Source organism: Tubulanus polymorphus, chromosome 2 (assembly GCF_964204645.1).
Source record: "Tubulanus polymorphus chromosome 2, tnTubPoly1.2, whole genome shotgun sequence".
Taxonomy (NCBI): domain Eukaryota; kingdom Metazoa; phylum Nemertea; class Palaeonemertea; order Tubulaniformes; family Tubulanidae; genus Tubulanus; species Tubulanus polymorphus.
Window position 1 is genome coordinate 9,717,331 of NC_134026.1, and position 16,352 is coordinate 9,733,682.

Here is a 16,352-nt window from a genome sequence, read left to right on the forward strand (position 1 = left end):
GATATGTAATGGTAATAATCGATATGTGATCATGTGATATGTAATGCTTAAGTCTTAATTGTAATCTATACTATAAGCGGCAAAGCGTCTTAACTTTGTAAAGGGGCAATCTCTGCTTGTGTGGCTTTGATAATGCAGTCCGAAAAAAAAGACACCAGTAAGTTAGATACTGATGCAATAGCCGAAACCAGGCTATGAGTGAAAAACTTTTGCACTGATATCAAAGAGTAACTGGGGCAGCTGCATACTGACTGCAGAGTAACTGTTGCAAAACTGATAACACTGAATGCAAGATTCAGTTCTCCGTCAAAAAATTACCTGGCAAAGTCCATGCCACTTAAAAACAAAAGGGCAGAAGAAGAAAGCACCGAAACCTCTGCTACTGCTAAAGCGGAGATGATGCCAGTCTCTCCAATGCACTGGATGCATCGCAGGCTGATAAGCCACCGCAGCTGGTTCATTCAGAATAAAAATAAATGGATGTATGCCAAACTGAACATGCGACGGAAAAGGAGGCAATGGCATTAATCGACTCAGAATAGATGTGCTTTTCTGGTAATCTGTTATTAAATCTAACTAAATTCTTTCATTTCTTTCATTGCAGAATTCAATTTAATAAATTTTTTATTGGTCTCTCTAAAAATGCATCTGAAGAAATATGCTTCGGGTGGAAGCAGCCCCAAAACGAAACGTGTCCAGCACTGTACACTGTATTAAAAAAAATTGTGCAAGAAAGTCGACTTCGTCACTTTCGTTGGGGCGAATACCATGGAGGTGAGTAGCCATTGATTGTGTAAATAAGTCACATTTACAATTGTCGTTAATATTTAATCATGTCTTTTTCTACAATTAGCTATTACTTGAGTCGCAAGAAGATACGAAAATATGCAACGGCATTTTGTCTGTTGTGGCTGATGTGTCGAAAGAAATGCAGCACGTGTCTTCGAAATAATTGCCACGCCGTTAGTTCATGACTTTTTGTACTTTTTTGCTTTTGTGCACATTGGACTATGTTATGTTTGGCATTTGTGCACATTGAACTTGATGAAATTTTGATTGTTTGCAGTAACAGACATTAACCAAAATATTCCAACAGCACTTGCTTGACTCGAGCGGCATTAATCTGATGGGAACGAGGATTGTAAGTAACATATTCCATTGTAGGAACAAACTTTATTGTATTACACTTGAACACAATATGTGGCACACATTTTCAGTGATGGAGCGAAAGGGAAATAAGATGCTCCAAAACAAAGTGATCGGTACAGGAATTTAATGCGACTCTAAGGCCTTCTCATTTCATGTTTTGATCTAATAACCCATTGAAGTTTTATGTTTGTAGGTTAGTTTGTTTAGTGTTTGCAGCTTGTATTTGCGAATACCCACATATTGCATTGTAGAAATCAATAAAGATTACATTAAAGGACACCTGAACACTTAGAATTTTTTCTAGATATCAAAGATAATGTTATTTCTAATTTGAAAATCAATAATTAGATTTAAAGTATTAAGTTAAGAGTTCATGCAGAATCATGCATAGTTAACTTCTATTGGATTAGATCAATGTGCATTTAAGATGGGCTGAATTGGGCACTCAAAGCTTTGTACCTCATTCCTTATGTACACTTTGCCCCTGTTGCTTGGGAACAAGCACTAGGTACTAAAAGTAGTTTCGGATGATTTCAGAATTGATTCATTTTGTGATATTTAGAACAAGATTAGGTCGTTAGATAGTTTAACAATGAACCGCGTTGATCGAACGAGTTGAAAATAGCTGAAATTCCCTTAGCAACCAGAGCGAACTCATAATAACAAACGCGCCCGGTTTTGCAACGCGCACGGGTTCGAATCCCGCGGAACGCTCTCGCGCACGTCAACCCCAGCCGCAGGACTGAAACGTAATTAGGGTTTTCTGTTACATCACAGAAAACCCTATTGAGATTCGCGTGTTTCTTAGGCCTATTATTATTATTATTTTTTTCCACACTTTTTTTGTCAAAAGTACATAGGTTTTTTTACATTACCGCTGTTGCCGATACAATCCGTCTGATATCATTCATTTCACTTCGATCTACAAATACTCCGTGCGAATTTTGAAGAATCAACGTTACAAAAGCACTGTCGGGCCGTAAACATCAAAAATTGAGCCCCATTCAAAGAGCCGACATGTTTTTCTAAATCGTCTTTACGAAATCTACCGCACGTTTCTTGTCACGTCGATTATCAATTCAAGCATAAATTAACAAATTTATTACCTAGAGATTACATAGTCTGTCGCAGTTTTTAAAAACTAATTTTAACAATAGCCCATTTTCCTCATCAAATCATATTACCGATATACAGGAAATTTACAACTTTAGATTTTAAAAGCACTGTCGAGCCGTAAACATCGACGAATCGACGTGTGTCCCTACATCGTCGTTCAGGGGATCAGCTGCGAGTTTCTCATCATGAGAATCGATTCGAGTACAAATTAATTTATTACTACCAGTGATTTGGTTGCGGGCTTCAAGCAGTTAGTTTAACAATACCTATTTTTCTTTCAATACCAAATTAACCGTGTATTTACTAAGATAATCATAAGTATACCGGGGAGTCGTAGGCCTAAACGAAACACGCCGAAGAGATATAGCTGAGAAAAGCTGTTATGTCGACGAGCTATCAAAATAAAAGAATATATTACTTTATTCGGCCGTGGGCTTCAACCTCTATATCAATACCATCAATACTCGATATTTCCTACAGTACATACCGATCATTGTCAAATGAACAAGGTATTCACTAAATACAAGTATATAACAAACTCCTTTCCGTATGCTGGACTCGTCACATTCGGAGTAAGCGTTCGCTGTGGGGGAAAGGAGATCGTTCGCTGTGTCGCTTGAAGTGTTTATCGAGTTTTACGTGGCTTTAGGCATACCGGTACTGAGCTTTACTGTCTCAAACAAACACAGTATAATTGTTGCGTTTATTAACGGACTCATTGGATTGAACTTCAAAACAAAATTTACAATATTTAGGTGGGTTGTTATTCAATAGGCCTACGACCAATCTGTCCGGATGTTAGGCCTACGCATATACATAGGCCTACATAGGCTAGTAGCCTCTACTAGGTTAAAGCTAAGTTCACTGTAAAGGAGGAATCAGATTTATTAAAATGCATGTTAATTAGTGATTAACTGGTTGTGATTTGCAACTATCAATCACAATTATCAATTTTATTGCCAAAAATGAAGATTTTTTTGAAAATTTCGTCTGAGCAGACAGCTTTATGAGCCAGACTTTTCATTTGAGTTTTTTCATCATAAATGAAACTGGTATTTCATTAATTCCTAATGACTTAAGCAGGGCTTAAGTCGACCTTGCGACGGCTTGTGACTCACTGCGATGCCAATCACAGCGACCGCCAGTGACGATTGTGTCGCAACGACTCATCGACCTACGCTCCCTTGCGACGGGTTGCGACTTTCAGCAACGCCAGTCACAAGAGTCGCATGTGTTCTACTTTCTGCAACGCGACACGACTGTCACAACCAACCGACGCGCTCTTGCGACTGGCAGAAACTAGTCGCACACAATCGTATCACAACCGACTTGAACCGAAATTTGCGATGCGACACGATAAGCAGGGCGTAGGTCGGCCTTGCGACGGCTTGTGACTCACTGCGACGCCAATCACTGCGACCGCCAGCGACGATTGTGTCGCCACGACTCATCGACCTACGCTCCCTTGCGACGGGTTGCGACTTTCAGCAGCGCCAGTCACAAGGAGTCGCACGTGTTCTACTTTCTGCGACGCGACACGACTGTCACAACCAACAGACGCACTCTTGCGACTGGCAGAAACTAGTCGCACACAATCGTATCGCAACCGACTTGAACCGAAACTTGCGATGCGACACGATAAGCTGGGTGTAGTTCGGCCTTGCGACGGCTTGTGACTCACTGCGACGCCAATCACTGCGACCGCCAGCGACGATTGTGTCGCCACAACTCATCGACCTACACTCCCTTGCGACGGGTTGCGACTTTCGGCAACGCCAGTCACAAGGAGTCGCACGTGTTCTACTTTCTGTGACGCGACACGACTGTCACAACCAACCGACACGCTCTTGCGACTGGCAGAAACTAGTCGCACACAATCGTATCGCAACCGACTTGCATCGAAACTTGCGATGCAACGCGAGGATCGCATCGTGTCACAAGACCAACCTACGTCCGGCTTTAAGTTACTGCGGAGCACCAGAAATATCTTTTTTTTCGTTCAAAAGACCTTTCGCTTGAAAATTCTTTCATCGGAACAAAATTTATTTCGTTCGAACCAATAATATTCTATTCGATTGAACCAATTTGAAAAAAATCGTTAGAACAAAGTTGAACAAACTGCGTTTCAATGCATCTTCCATTTTTTCTCTTAGGTATACCGTAATTAAAAAAATTCAATCTAGGTCATTATCATTACAATAATTTCTAAATTAACAACCAGTGCAAAATTCTTCAATTTTGCAAAAGACCGGTCTCAGAGTTTCACCTTCAAAATGTCGGTCTCTCAAGTTTCAGTTTCATTGACAACAATTAATTTTCTCTGTCCCTAGTCAGCAATGACTTAATATTTTGAGTGTTTTCGTTTGCACTCCTTTATATGTGAACGAGGTTGATTTCGAATCCCTATGAATTCCTAGTACGAAAAATTAAATCAAGCTGTGACGAAGCGTCCGTCACTTAGATTTCATCTAGGCCTAGGGCCTATAACATATTAATGGGTGTATTCAAATCAATTTGCAATATAGACCTGACTGACACACCTTGACAATCATGGTTGATTCATTTCAATAATTATGTAGTGAAAAAAATAATTTCAGCTGAAATTTTATCAATATTTCTCAATATTTCACAATTTTTCTTGTTGTACCATGGAAACCAAATAATAATAATCTATATTATAAGCGGCAAGGCGTCTTTACTTTGTAACACGTAATCTACGGTCGTGTGGCTTCGATTACCCGTTGAGTGGTATGGATTGAAAGAGGATGGTCTGATCTGTGTTTTAGAATCGATTTCGTGCCGATACGATAAAGTTTAGGTAGACTTTTGGACCATTTAAGTTTGGACGCTCCGCGTGACGTCACTGCGCGCGCTGATCAAAACAAACATTTGAGCGTCGGTTTTTGTATAGTGTGCTTGACCACAGAGACGCGGGTGACCTCAATTCTGGGGATCTAATACATGTAGTGGAGATTACTGCGATGCGGTGAGCATCAGCTGTTGCTTGGCTTTTGACAACAGAGACGCTGGTGACCTCCTCTCTCTGCCTGGAATCTAATAGTGGAGACTGTATGTATTCGAGCTCACCACAGCGCCACTTCCCTAAGAAAAGCATGCCAATCCATTCTTCTAAGAATCACCGAGATTTAATAGCCTGATCTGTTATTGTTTTCGGATTGAAAGGTATGAAAGAGTAATTCCAGTTACGTCCCTGTTTTGCCATGACATGCAGTTAACAAAGCACAGGGCCAAACATTCAGATACATTGGACTGGACTTCCGGAATTCACCATTCACACATGGCATGAACTATGTTTCCCTTTCCAGAGTACCCAGTACTCACCCAAACAAACCAAAAACATAGTTTACAGCGAAATATTTAATACTTTTCCTCTTCTTTGATATTTTTTTCTAATGCCAGACTTATAGTGTATATTTCATATCGATAAATAAATATATATATATATGATATTATATTACATATTATTATATATTATATTATTTTTATCCGCACCTTAGTGATTCATTATAATCTACCCGTGCGCCAGGACGGGTAGTTTGCTAGTAATATATATAATAGGCCTAATAGATATTCCTAGATAAACTTAGGGCAAACATAAACAATTGATACTAATAATTCTATCCCATTTATACATCATAACTTTTGATCTAACATCGGTATTTTCATTATTTTACCATTTTTCGGCTTGTTTCCATGGAAACCATAGGCATTTAGGTGAGATAAACATTTGGGGTCTTTCAATTTTACCTGAAAGTGCTATGAGTGTATTGCTCTTTAAATTTTTAAGTCTATCTCTTTTAGTTTGAGAGATATTGAGGTTTGGTTTACAAGAAATCTTGTTTACATGAAATATTGCCATCTTATAGATCGCAGTTTTTGTGTATTGCTGAAACATGAGAAGACACGTTTCGCTCAAATTTTCGTGTGCGACATCTCGAAAACTACTGAAGATGATTCAAAAATTTTAAAAGCATATTGTTATTTAAGCCCACCCCATTCAAACAAGCTTTCTTTCAGTAAGATTGGTACTATTTGAATTTTTCATGGATATAGTTTCGGGCCCTATATAACGAGGACCGTATAGCTCTACCCAGTAGGGCCAATTCTATTTTATATAGGCTAATTAAATTCATTTCATGCACCTTCCAATCTATTTCTAACGTCACAGAAAGTTAGACAAGACTCTGTTCCTAACAATCACGGGAACGTTATGTTCGATCACAATTCACAGTACTTACTTTATGAATTTCAATAGCGTATATCAATTGCACATCGTGTAAACTGCGCCCGTAAACTGTAAGGTTACCAAATTTGAATTGACTTGAAATGGAGCAGAGCACCCTCTCGTGGACAAAATATATATTTATATTAATTGAATTGGATTGAAAATTGACTCGGGAACCAGATCCGAAGATCCAAGAAAGAGGCCAAAGACAACGGTAAAAGCATTTCTAGATATTAATTTTATCGAAGTAATCTCAAAATAAATGAGTTACTGTTTAAAAGAAAGATAACGTGTGAGAAAGAAGGCTCTCAGAGGGTCAAGATCTGTTCTCTAGTCGTACTAATTAGCGTCAACAACCGTCATCAAAAGCGTCAACGGACGTTTTTGTTCACAGGGGCTTGTAAACTGGCGAATTGGATAGTGACGAAGTCTTTATCAGAACTTCATAGCGGATAAATAAACAATATCAACACAAGGGGTGAAGTGCAGATGTGCACCTCTCGTAAATGGTTCAATCAATCACGTTAAAAATCGCTGTTTCAGACTCAGAATTTCATTAGGAATTATTCAGTACAGTGGTTTATTTTATGATATCTCCACTAGAAATTAGATTTTTTTGCCTGGATTTTGTCTCAAAATCGTCGCAATTTTTAACCAGACGCCATATTTATTGGATGAGTGAATCTAAAGTGAAGATTTGTTTGAAATATTTGCTGAAACAATCTTTCATGACTCACTCAATTTGAGGAAGAAATGTAAAAATTTATTGTCAATTTCAATAATGATATCAGATTACCCCTCACATCGTTTCAGCGAATACTTTTCACAAATCTCTACTTGAGATTTACCAATCCAATATGGCGTCCTATTGAAAGATCGTCATGATTTCAAGATAAAAACCCTGGCCAAATACCATTTTCTAGTAGAGATATCATAAAATTAATCACTGCATTGGATTCTGTGAGACATTCTGAAGCTAGAACAGCGATTTGTAATTCAGTAGATTGCGTCAATCACGAGAGGTGCAGATCTGCACTTTAACCACACAAGGTATTCCCATGGTATTTTGAATTTATTTGCAGTGCAAATTTAGCGCCAATCTCACGCGATTAACAACATCCCGGAATTAAAATCCAAGCCAGTTTACAAGCCCCCGTGATTTGTTCAGGGTTTAGCATCAACAAACGTCGGGATATGTGCAGGATTTGCAGGATGTTGACTATTGTCTGAATCCCCTTGATAAAAAAACAACTTGATATTCTAAAAACTTTTATTATTAATTATTAAGAAGACACTCATTACTCAGAAGTTAGAAACAACTTTAATAATATTCAAGACATATCTCAATACTAGCGCGTAGTATAGGTACTATGATTGAATATGCGTTGATATTGAAATAGAAAGCAAATAGAAAAATATAGCTGCATAGCAACGATAACGGGTTTTCTGCCTAATTGGTTCATATGTCAAACTGGGAAGCGTACGAAGATTTCATCGAAATAATTAGAGCCCATAACATATGACTATTGCCAAGAAGCGCAACCTGGGTCAACATTATGCTGGATATATGGATATTAGGAGTCCATTTGTCAAAGCATCGAAGCAATACAGTCCAACTTGTTTATGTCTCAGATGGAGCGCGTGGGGCTGGGCCGTCATTATATTACTGACTTATCCAAATTACACTTACACAGCGCAACGTTTTTCAGTGTGTAAACTCCGTCGTACTCGGCATTATAGGACAGTGAGGAATTGAAATTTAGCCACCTGAGCCCTTGGCTTGATTCGAGCAAAAGACCTTAAATGACTTCACAGAATTTTATTATGGGTCTAGGATTTTCTAAATTTTCGAAGAATGCTTTCTCTGGTTTTGAGATCAATTAAAATTCACTCCTGAATACATTAGTAAAAAATTAGTCAAATAGATTCTTATTTTATTGAAAGAAATTCTACTGAACACAGATTTTGAAATGAATTATGTGTCGATTGATCCAGACGAAATAATTACAGCTAAATCAACTGACGATCAACAAGGTGGAGTTTTCATTTATCTTCGGATAATTTGTCTACCCCTGATGATACAAGCATTTTGGCGACATCTTTTGAAACCTCAACGCTTTATCTGCGCGCGTCAATTAGTCAGCCACAGTCGATTTTCATGCCATCTGACCTCTTTCCACCTGTAATTAAGCAATCTAATCCTGGATCCTGGATCCACCGCTGGAAAATAGTTGAATTTAATAAGGTTATTTATAGGTGCCTAAATATATTTTTTGCTTGGTATGGGCTAATAAGTATGCCAAGTGTTCTACGGGTACTGTTTTATGTATCAATTAGGTTTGCGCCATGAAAAATGACCCTCAGATTTTGTGATCATACCCTCAAAAGCCCCTCAAATACCCCTCAAATTTCATATCGATGGTTCTGTAGGAACCAAGATGTAAGAATTACTCAGTTATGTAATATAATAGAGGAGTGAAAGAAAGTATAATAAATATTTAAACCATGAGATCAAAACTGGTATACCAGTTGGCGGTGACCAAATAATAACCAAGATCGTGGTATGGTTCACATAAGTTCATAACCGTGGTAATTATTTTTCGACCAGCTGGAACATTTTTGTCTGGCTGAGCTATTTGAACATTGGCAATATAACCATTAGATTCAGCTAACATGTATATCTTCATACCGAACCTTATTGGTTTATTTGGCATAAAATGACGCCCGGGAGTACGTCCCTTACTTTTAATCATACTCTCATCTAAGGACAAATCTCTCTTTGGCTGATACACGTCCCTAAACTTTGGTACAATTACATCAAACAGATACCGAACCTTGTAATATATGTCATATTGGTTTCCATCACGAACTGGGGCCTGGTGTTCATCTGTGAAATGTAAATATCTCATTATTTGAAGAAACCGATTGCGGGGGAAAATTTCAGCGATTCCTGGGATATGGGTTAGACGACGAGATGAGCTCCACAATTTTGACAATCTTCCTCTGAACTGAATCAGACCAATTACAATTATAACACCCATAAACGTTTTGAGTTCATCAACTGTGATATCTACCCATAGTGACTTATGTTTATTTGGTTCAGCATCATGTTTAGCTTCATAATTGCGGTTTGTTTCTCTGACGATGTGCTGGAGTACATCATTGTCAAAATATAACTCAAATAATTCTAGAGCAGACAGATCTTGCACATTTACTTTAGGCCCATTCTGTCCCACTCTAAATCTCTTTTCAGTAGGAGCTGTTATATTAGTTGTCCATCCCTCATCAGGATGTTCTAGAACTAGATTGCTCCCCTTAACAACATTTTCCTCACCTCCATCGACATTATTATTATTGCCAGCATCAATCGGCGGTGCAGCAATACCAATGGGCCTACGATTATTATTGCCATCGTCACTGTTATTTCCATCAGATTCAGAGTCATTTTCGGCATCAAAATCGGAGGAATAATCACCTTCAAATTCACTGTCACTTCGGTTATCATTTTCACTTTCGTCACTACTTTCGGTGTTCTCAAAACCATCCAAAAAATTATCAAAAACGTTCCTATTTTGACGAAATGCCATTTTAATAATATAAACGTTGCGTCCGGTTGATGATTAGTTCGTTACTTTAGCGGTAGATGGCAGCACGTCCTAGTGGGAGGCTTCTAAAATTAGCGACTTAAAATTCCGTCTCCTGGTAATGCTACAGTTTATGTCATCGACGTAATATTACGCTTCCTGAAACCATCGGGTTAATACAGTGTTGTAAAATGACTATATTTAGTATCTGAATAAAGTTTATAATTCTTGAACTCCTTAGTGCTTTGTGAGATCAGATATTTGGATCTACCTCAGCCTTCTGATTTCCTGATACAGACAGCAAGTTGGGACAGTCAAATTAAGAGACTTGGTCAAGACAAGTTACTCAGATCACACTGGAAATTCGCAATATCCTCTTTCCTCATGGACCACACAATGGCAATGTTGACTTTGCTAGAGATTTATTATAAAATTCATCACGACCAATTCTTTTTCACTGAATTCAATATTTATTGTTCACTTCTGGTACAAAATCTTGTTCAGCCCCTGACAAGAGAATAAGCAATGACACTACGTATTTCATGACATAGAACGGTAGTTTTTTTTTTCATCGACAAATTGGGACTATCCTGATATCCCTGATTTGAATGATAGTGTCTTTAGAATCATAAAAACCATGTCTCGACCAGACGGATAATCCAATCACAATTCAAATTGAAAGCTCGCTAGTGCAGTTATTCACAGAATCCAGCTCTTTAAACCTCATCAGTTTATCAGATCGTGAGCATCGGAGAAATATAGTACACAACATCTTGGCGCAGCGGCGCATGCTGATGTAACTGATGATGATGATGATGATGATGAGTTTATCAGAATCAAGGAGTTTCACCGCCTGTTATTTGGAATCTCATTTCATGACGGCTAGTGCTGATTCTTTATTCTCTTCAATTACTGTTTGATGTTATCATTCTGAAATTGAAATACATATCACACTTACAATTAAACCTGGATTGACTTTACAATTAATGGTTCAGAATCCATTTTTCAAACTTACCTTGATGCATTGCAATCTATTCTTTTCATGTTGAGCTAATTTGATGCGCATTACTTCAATTTCTTAAAACATCCTATAAGTTGTGACTCACAAAATCATCACTAAAACGCTTACAATAATCTACAATAGATAATCAATATAGTGATTGTGAAATAGCACTCATATTCAATGTTCACATTTTTACGAAGTAAGTAAGTAGGTGAAGTCACCTTGTTGATGTCATTATTTTCACTGGATCAACTGCTGATGTCCAATGTGACATTAAGAACAATCAATCAATCGCCTCGAGTGAACAAACAAGTAGCCTCTGCTGCATGGTTCAGTATGTCAGTTGTGGTATACAGAGGCGCCGGAAGCAAATATTTATTCCCCCGACCTATTTTTAAAACCAGTATCTCAGCAAACAAGTGGGGGGTTCTGGGGATCACCCCCGAGAAAATTTTGAGAAAATTAAGCCGTTTCATGCATTCTGGGGGGGCATCTGGAATAAGACGACACTGAACAATTCTGACCTATTTTGAAGCAAGTAAAAAAGTAGTGGCTTACCATAAAAAATTTCACAGTCCAATCTCCCTTCACCAAACATATTTATTCACATAACTTGTATAAAATAACCGATAAATTCGTGTCTGTCCTAGTCTCTCAGTCTCTATCCTACGGTTTATGTACTGTACTCCAAGATATAATATTTAGTACTTGAATATTTACACTATATACAATAATAATCCGAGCTAAGTACTGGTATCCAATTAAACGTTTCCAAAAATTGAGAGCCGATGCTCTGAGTGCTTTACAAAGTCTCTAATTGCTTCGTTGATGTTAATTTTATCTGTCTGTTCTATGTGCACGTGCAGCAACAGGAGGTCATTCAGTTATGTTTGCGTTAAGGTGGAACGTAAATATGTTTTCAGTCTTTTCAGTGCATATATCAGTCTTCTCAGAGGTGGCATTTGTAGCAGGTAGCACAAGTATCAGATTTAGAACAGTGCATATTTCTGATAAGTAGCAACGGACAGCTGTCAGCATCGCTTTGAAGTGATCAATGATATCCTGCAGTGTTACATCTGAGTCACGGTCACAAAACTTTACTTCCAAAGTTTTTAGTTGTGTTTGTAATAAATCACTGTCAAAATCGGATCCATAGAAACTAACAACAGCCGAAAATTGTTCTTCGTAATCCCGACCATTGCATGCATTGATAATAAGATCCTGTAGATGTTTATACTGATTAAATCCCTCCTGATCAAATCGACTTTCGATAGAAATTATAATTCTGTCCAAAACATCAAAGTACTGAGATCTGAAGTAGTCACGTGGAGTTCCAGGATGCTCTGGAGCTGCATTCCCCATTTCAAATCTAGCTGGTGTATTTCGTCTCCGTGGAAGTTTAGGATCACTTATTTCCAGCTTTGGATATCCATCTTCATCAGTTTGTTGTGCCATTTTTAATACTGTATCATAAAACAAATCGAAGTCTCTATCAGTTCGTATTGCCCGTAGAGTTGAGAGTGTATCCATAGCACATTTTTGACCAGCAGCTGCAGTAAGATTTGGATTCTGGAGTGTTTTACTGAGATTATCCGCATGTCTCAGGACTAATCTGGCCAAGTTGACTCCCCAGAAAAAATCCCACTGTTTCATCTGTGATTGAACGCCAATAATCCTTGCTTTTGTATCAGTGTCTTTGACATAATCTGTTTGCTCCCATAACTCTAGTAAAATCTGATAATTATCCAAGATACTACTGAGGGAAGCGGCTCGTACAGTCCATCTAGTAGGACACAGAACACGGAGACCAGGTGTATTAGGTTCCAGCTCTTCTTTAATCTTATGAAATATTCCATCTCTACGCGGAGAATATTTCACCAGTTTGCATATTTCGTGGGAAATATCATCCTTCGTAACTTTTACAGCTTTAATGGCATCATTTGCTGCGAGATTTAGTGAATGCCCGTAACAATGAATGAATACAGCTCGCGGTTCATGAGCTTGGACTTTTGCTGCGAGCCCACTTTTTTTTCCAGTCATATTACTGGCGCCATCATAACATTGTCCTCTGCACTGAGAATAGCTCAAATTGAGACGAGTGAGCACATCGTGTACCACGGCCGCTAAAGTGTCCACAGTTATATCTGACACATGGTACATACCAATGAAATCCTCATGAACTGAAAGGTCACTAGCTACCCATCTCAAGACTATGACCATTTGTTCTTTATTTGAATTATCGGTTGCCTCATCCACCATAATACTAAAGAATGGCGATTCTTTAATTCTGGATACGATAGTACGCAGTACTTTCATGGCAAGGACGTTGATGAGTTCATTCTGGCTATCATGGCTAACATATTTATTACGTTTTTTGTCCAGCCATCTTAACATTGACGAATCATCAGAAGCACGTAACTTAAACAGCTGTATGAAATGGCCACTTTCAGTATCGTGCCCTCTGAATGGAAGTCCTTGCCGACCTAGGAATCTGACATTCTCAAAGAGTTTTCTCAGCATACTCTTGTTGTGGATTTTTTCTTTAGCATGAATTTCACTAAGAGACTCTCCAACGTCTTTTGTACTATTCGGCAGTGTAATGACTCTCTCCATGGCCTCCTTGTGACACTTAGTTCCCTCGTGATCCTTGAATACTCTATTCGCCTCTTTCCAATTTGAAAATCCTCTCTCGATGAAAGCTTTATCAGTTTTTGAATTTGCCAGTTTATTTTCATTTTTTGCTCTTGTGCAAACATAACATAGAACGATGTCGTCGTTCTCGCGGTAGTCCAACCAAGGATACTTGTCAAACCACTCCTATTGGAATCTCCTTTTCAGTTTACTTTTTTTGCCGAATTCTCTGTATGGAAATTCCAGATTTTTTGGCTGATTTGGTGCATTTAGTCCAGCAGAACCGAGGCTGGAATCTGGCTGCTGTTTATCGGTTGAAACATGACCAGTCATCTGAGTTTCTAGCTGTCATTCTTGACTAAGAGAATCACAATCAGTAGTCGGGGTTTCTAGCTCAACAGAATTAGATTCTTGACTATCAATGGATCTCTTTCGTTTTTTGAAATAACTTAGTATTGAAGACATCTTAGCCCTGTTGTGATAAGGTCTCTAATGAGGAAGCATGGTCGGAAAAATAAAGGTAGTCATGCTATGGTCTAGACATAATAAATCAGCAATTAGTGGATTTGACAGCTTTTAAGAACTGTTTACATACTTTGGATCTTGCTGTGAATACTACTAGTACTGACGTACTGTTGTTTATATGGTCCAGACTTCACACTCACACAGTCACATACACTCACACTTGTAAACAGCTGTGGTCGGGAAGCTGGGAAATGCTTTGATGTTTGAAACTTAATTAGGAAAATGTCATGATCTGAAAAATTATTGCCCCGACCTTGGTCGGGGTGGTCGGGGCGGTTCCGGCGCCTCTGCGTGGAGAAATACTCCTTCGTTGGAGCACCAGCATCATATCTAAAATTTGGAATTGTAAATTCAAAGATATCAAAACACTCAATGATACACTATATAGTGACAACAATTTAATTATTTGCAAATAATGAACTATCGGTTATAAGGAACATATTTTCCAGTCCCCTGAAGTTCATTGCAGCATTCACTATTAATAATGCCCCAAAATTAGTGGTTTGGGAAAAGAATGTCCAACATTTAAAAAATGCTGTCATATCTTTTAATATGATGATAACATAAACTCTCCTGCTAAATATCTATCGGGTGCATGTGAAGTTCCGTGCCCTTTTCTTCCCTTCTAATTTTGTATACATTTTTGATTTGTCGCCTAACTAAGTTACTATTAATTTTCTAAGAATTCAAATTGAACAATCTACTGCGCGTTACCTACCCTTCTTCCCCAGCAAATATGACCTTTGGCTGCCTTCTAAGGTTTACAGTTGGCCTCTTATAGAGGCCAAGAACTTGGGATAAAACACAAGAGTCTCCCATTCGATCCACATGGAGCTTTTGTTGCCTAGCTCCATAGTCAGGTTCCTTGGCGTTTGACACAAACTTTTCAATAGTATCGAATTCATCAGCTGAAAATGAGTTGAAATTTTATATACCCATCAAAAATTTCAATGAAAAATGGCAAACCATTCAGAAGCTACGGGTTTTGAAATTCAGTGCAGAAATGAACTTTTTAGGCACTAAAATCAAAGGACGGCCATCTTGTACCCGATCGTAACTTAAAAACAGATATGCGAAAAATGAAATTCATTTAATTCGGTTGTAATGGAAAACTTAATTAGCAAAATTGTTGGTTCAACCACAGAGCTAGGACTCAAGATTACGCCAACTCGCATAGCCTCCCATATACTTACATACAGATAATGTGTTAACAACTGAACAACTATCAATGGTTCCCTCTACATTAGTATTAGCTCGGACTGCACAAACAATTTCTTCCTCTGTACGATTGGGAAACATTTCAACCAGGTTTCTCGTAAATTCTTAATCACTGAGGCCCTGAATCAAGGAAATATCGAAAATATGGGACAAACTACAATTGTATCACAACTTCATTCTTGGGGATAAAGATAGTTTCAAGGGTCGGTTGCTTGTTGGTTTACCAGCAGATAAATGCAATCATAACAATGGTTGTTTAATTGATATATCAACAATCCAAAGATTAATTGAAACCAACTTTTGAGCATCCGAGCCCATATATTTAGCCAATATACCACTTACCTGGTCTGTCTTAAGAATACATTCAGCGATAATTTCAGGTTCCTATGAATACATAAAGAATATCTTAATCTATACATTTGCGATAGTCTGGGAAAAAAGAAATCAAGACAAGGCCCACTAACTTCAGGAGTCAATTGCTCAAAATTTGGTTAAAATAACCAATGGATAAATACAAAAATTCATAAAGACTATGAATTTTTGATAAATACCATAGTAACAATGAATTTTTGTCACCTCACTGGTGGTTAACCCTAACCAACTTTTGAGTAACTGGCCCCTAGACAGGCAATTAATTGGCTTGCAATTCAAAAAACAAGCTATATTTTAGTCAATTTATTGAGTGTATATCACTATAGGGTGATTCATTTATTATGTACATCATAAAGAGTATGTAAGCAACGGTTGGTACGTATTAATAAAATAAATTATTTGCTCAAATTTGAAAGCGTCCACTGGAAAGGAGCGTTGTGATAATTAATGAGAGGTGTATACAAAAGGTATTGGACCTCATAAACAAGGAGCCTGTCGGCTTACATAG

The 16,352-nt window shown here is 38.0% G+C and overlaps 3 protein-coding genes across 3 annotated transcripts in view; 1 reads left to right on the top strand and 2 right to left on the bottom strand.

Moving 5' to 3' along the window:
- LOC141898391 (mediator of RNA polymerase II transcription subunit 21-like) overlaps nt 1–6,613 on the bottom strand; it is a 47,899-nt gene extending 41,286 nt beyond the window's left edge. The window contains exon 1 of the mRNA XM_074784251.1: nt 6,525–6,613. The gene's annotated coding sequence lies outside the window, so the exon portion shown is untranslated. The remainder of the gene's footprint in view (nt 1–6,524) is intronic.
- A 55-nt stretch (nt 6,614–6,668) lies between these two features.
- LOC141898389 (uncharacterized) overlaps nt 6,669–16,352 on the top strand; it is a 50,910-nt gene continuing 41,226 nt past the window's right edge. Inside the window, exon 1 of the mRNA XM_074784250.1 lies at nt 6,669–6,725. The gene's annotated coding sequence lies outside the window, so the exon portion shown is untranslated. The remainder of the gene's footprint in view (nt 6,726–16,352) is intronic.
- LOC141898893 (zinc finger MYM-type protein 1-like) lies at nt 11,975–15,553 on the bottom strand. The gene is made up of 4 exons (XM_074785038.1): nt 15,448–15,553; nt 14,973–15,162; nt 14,558–14,584; nt 11,975–13,841 (listed from the first exon to the last, which is right to left on the bottom strand). Exons 1-4 carry the CDS (start codon nt 15,551–15,553, stop codon nt 11,975–11,977), a joined length of 2,190 nt encoding a protein of 729 aa, XP_074641139.1.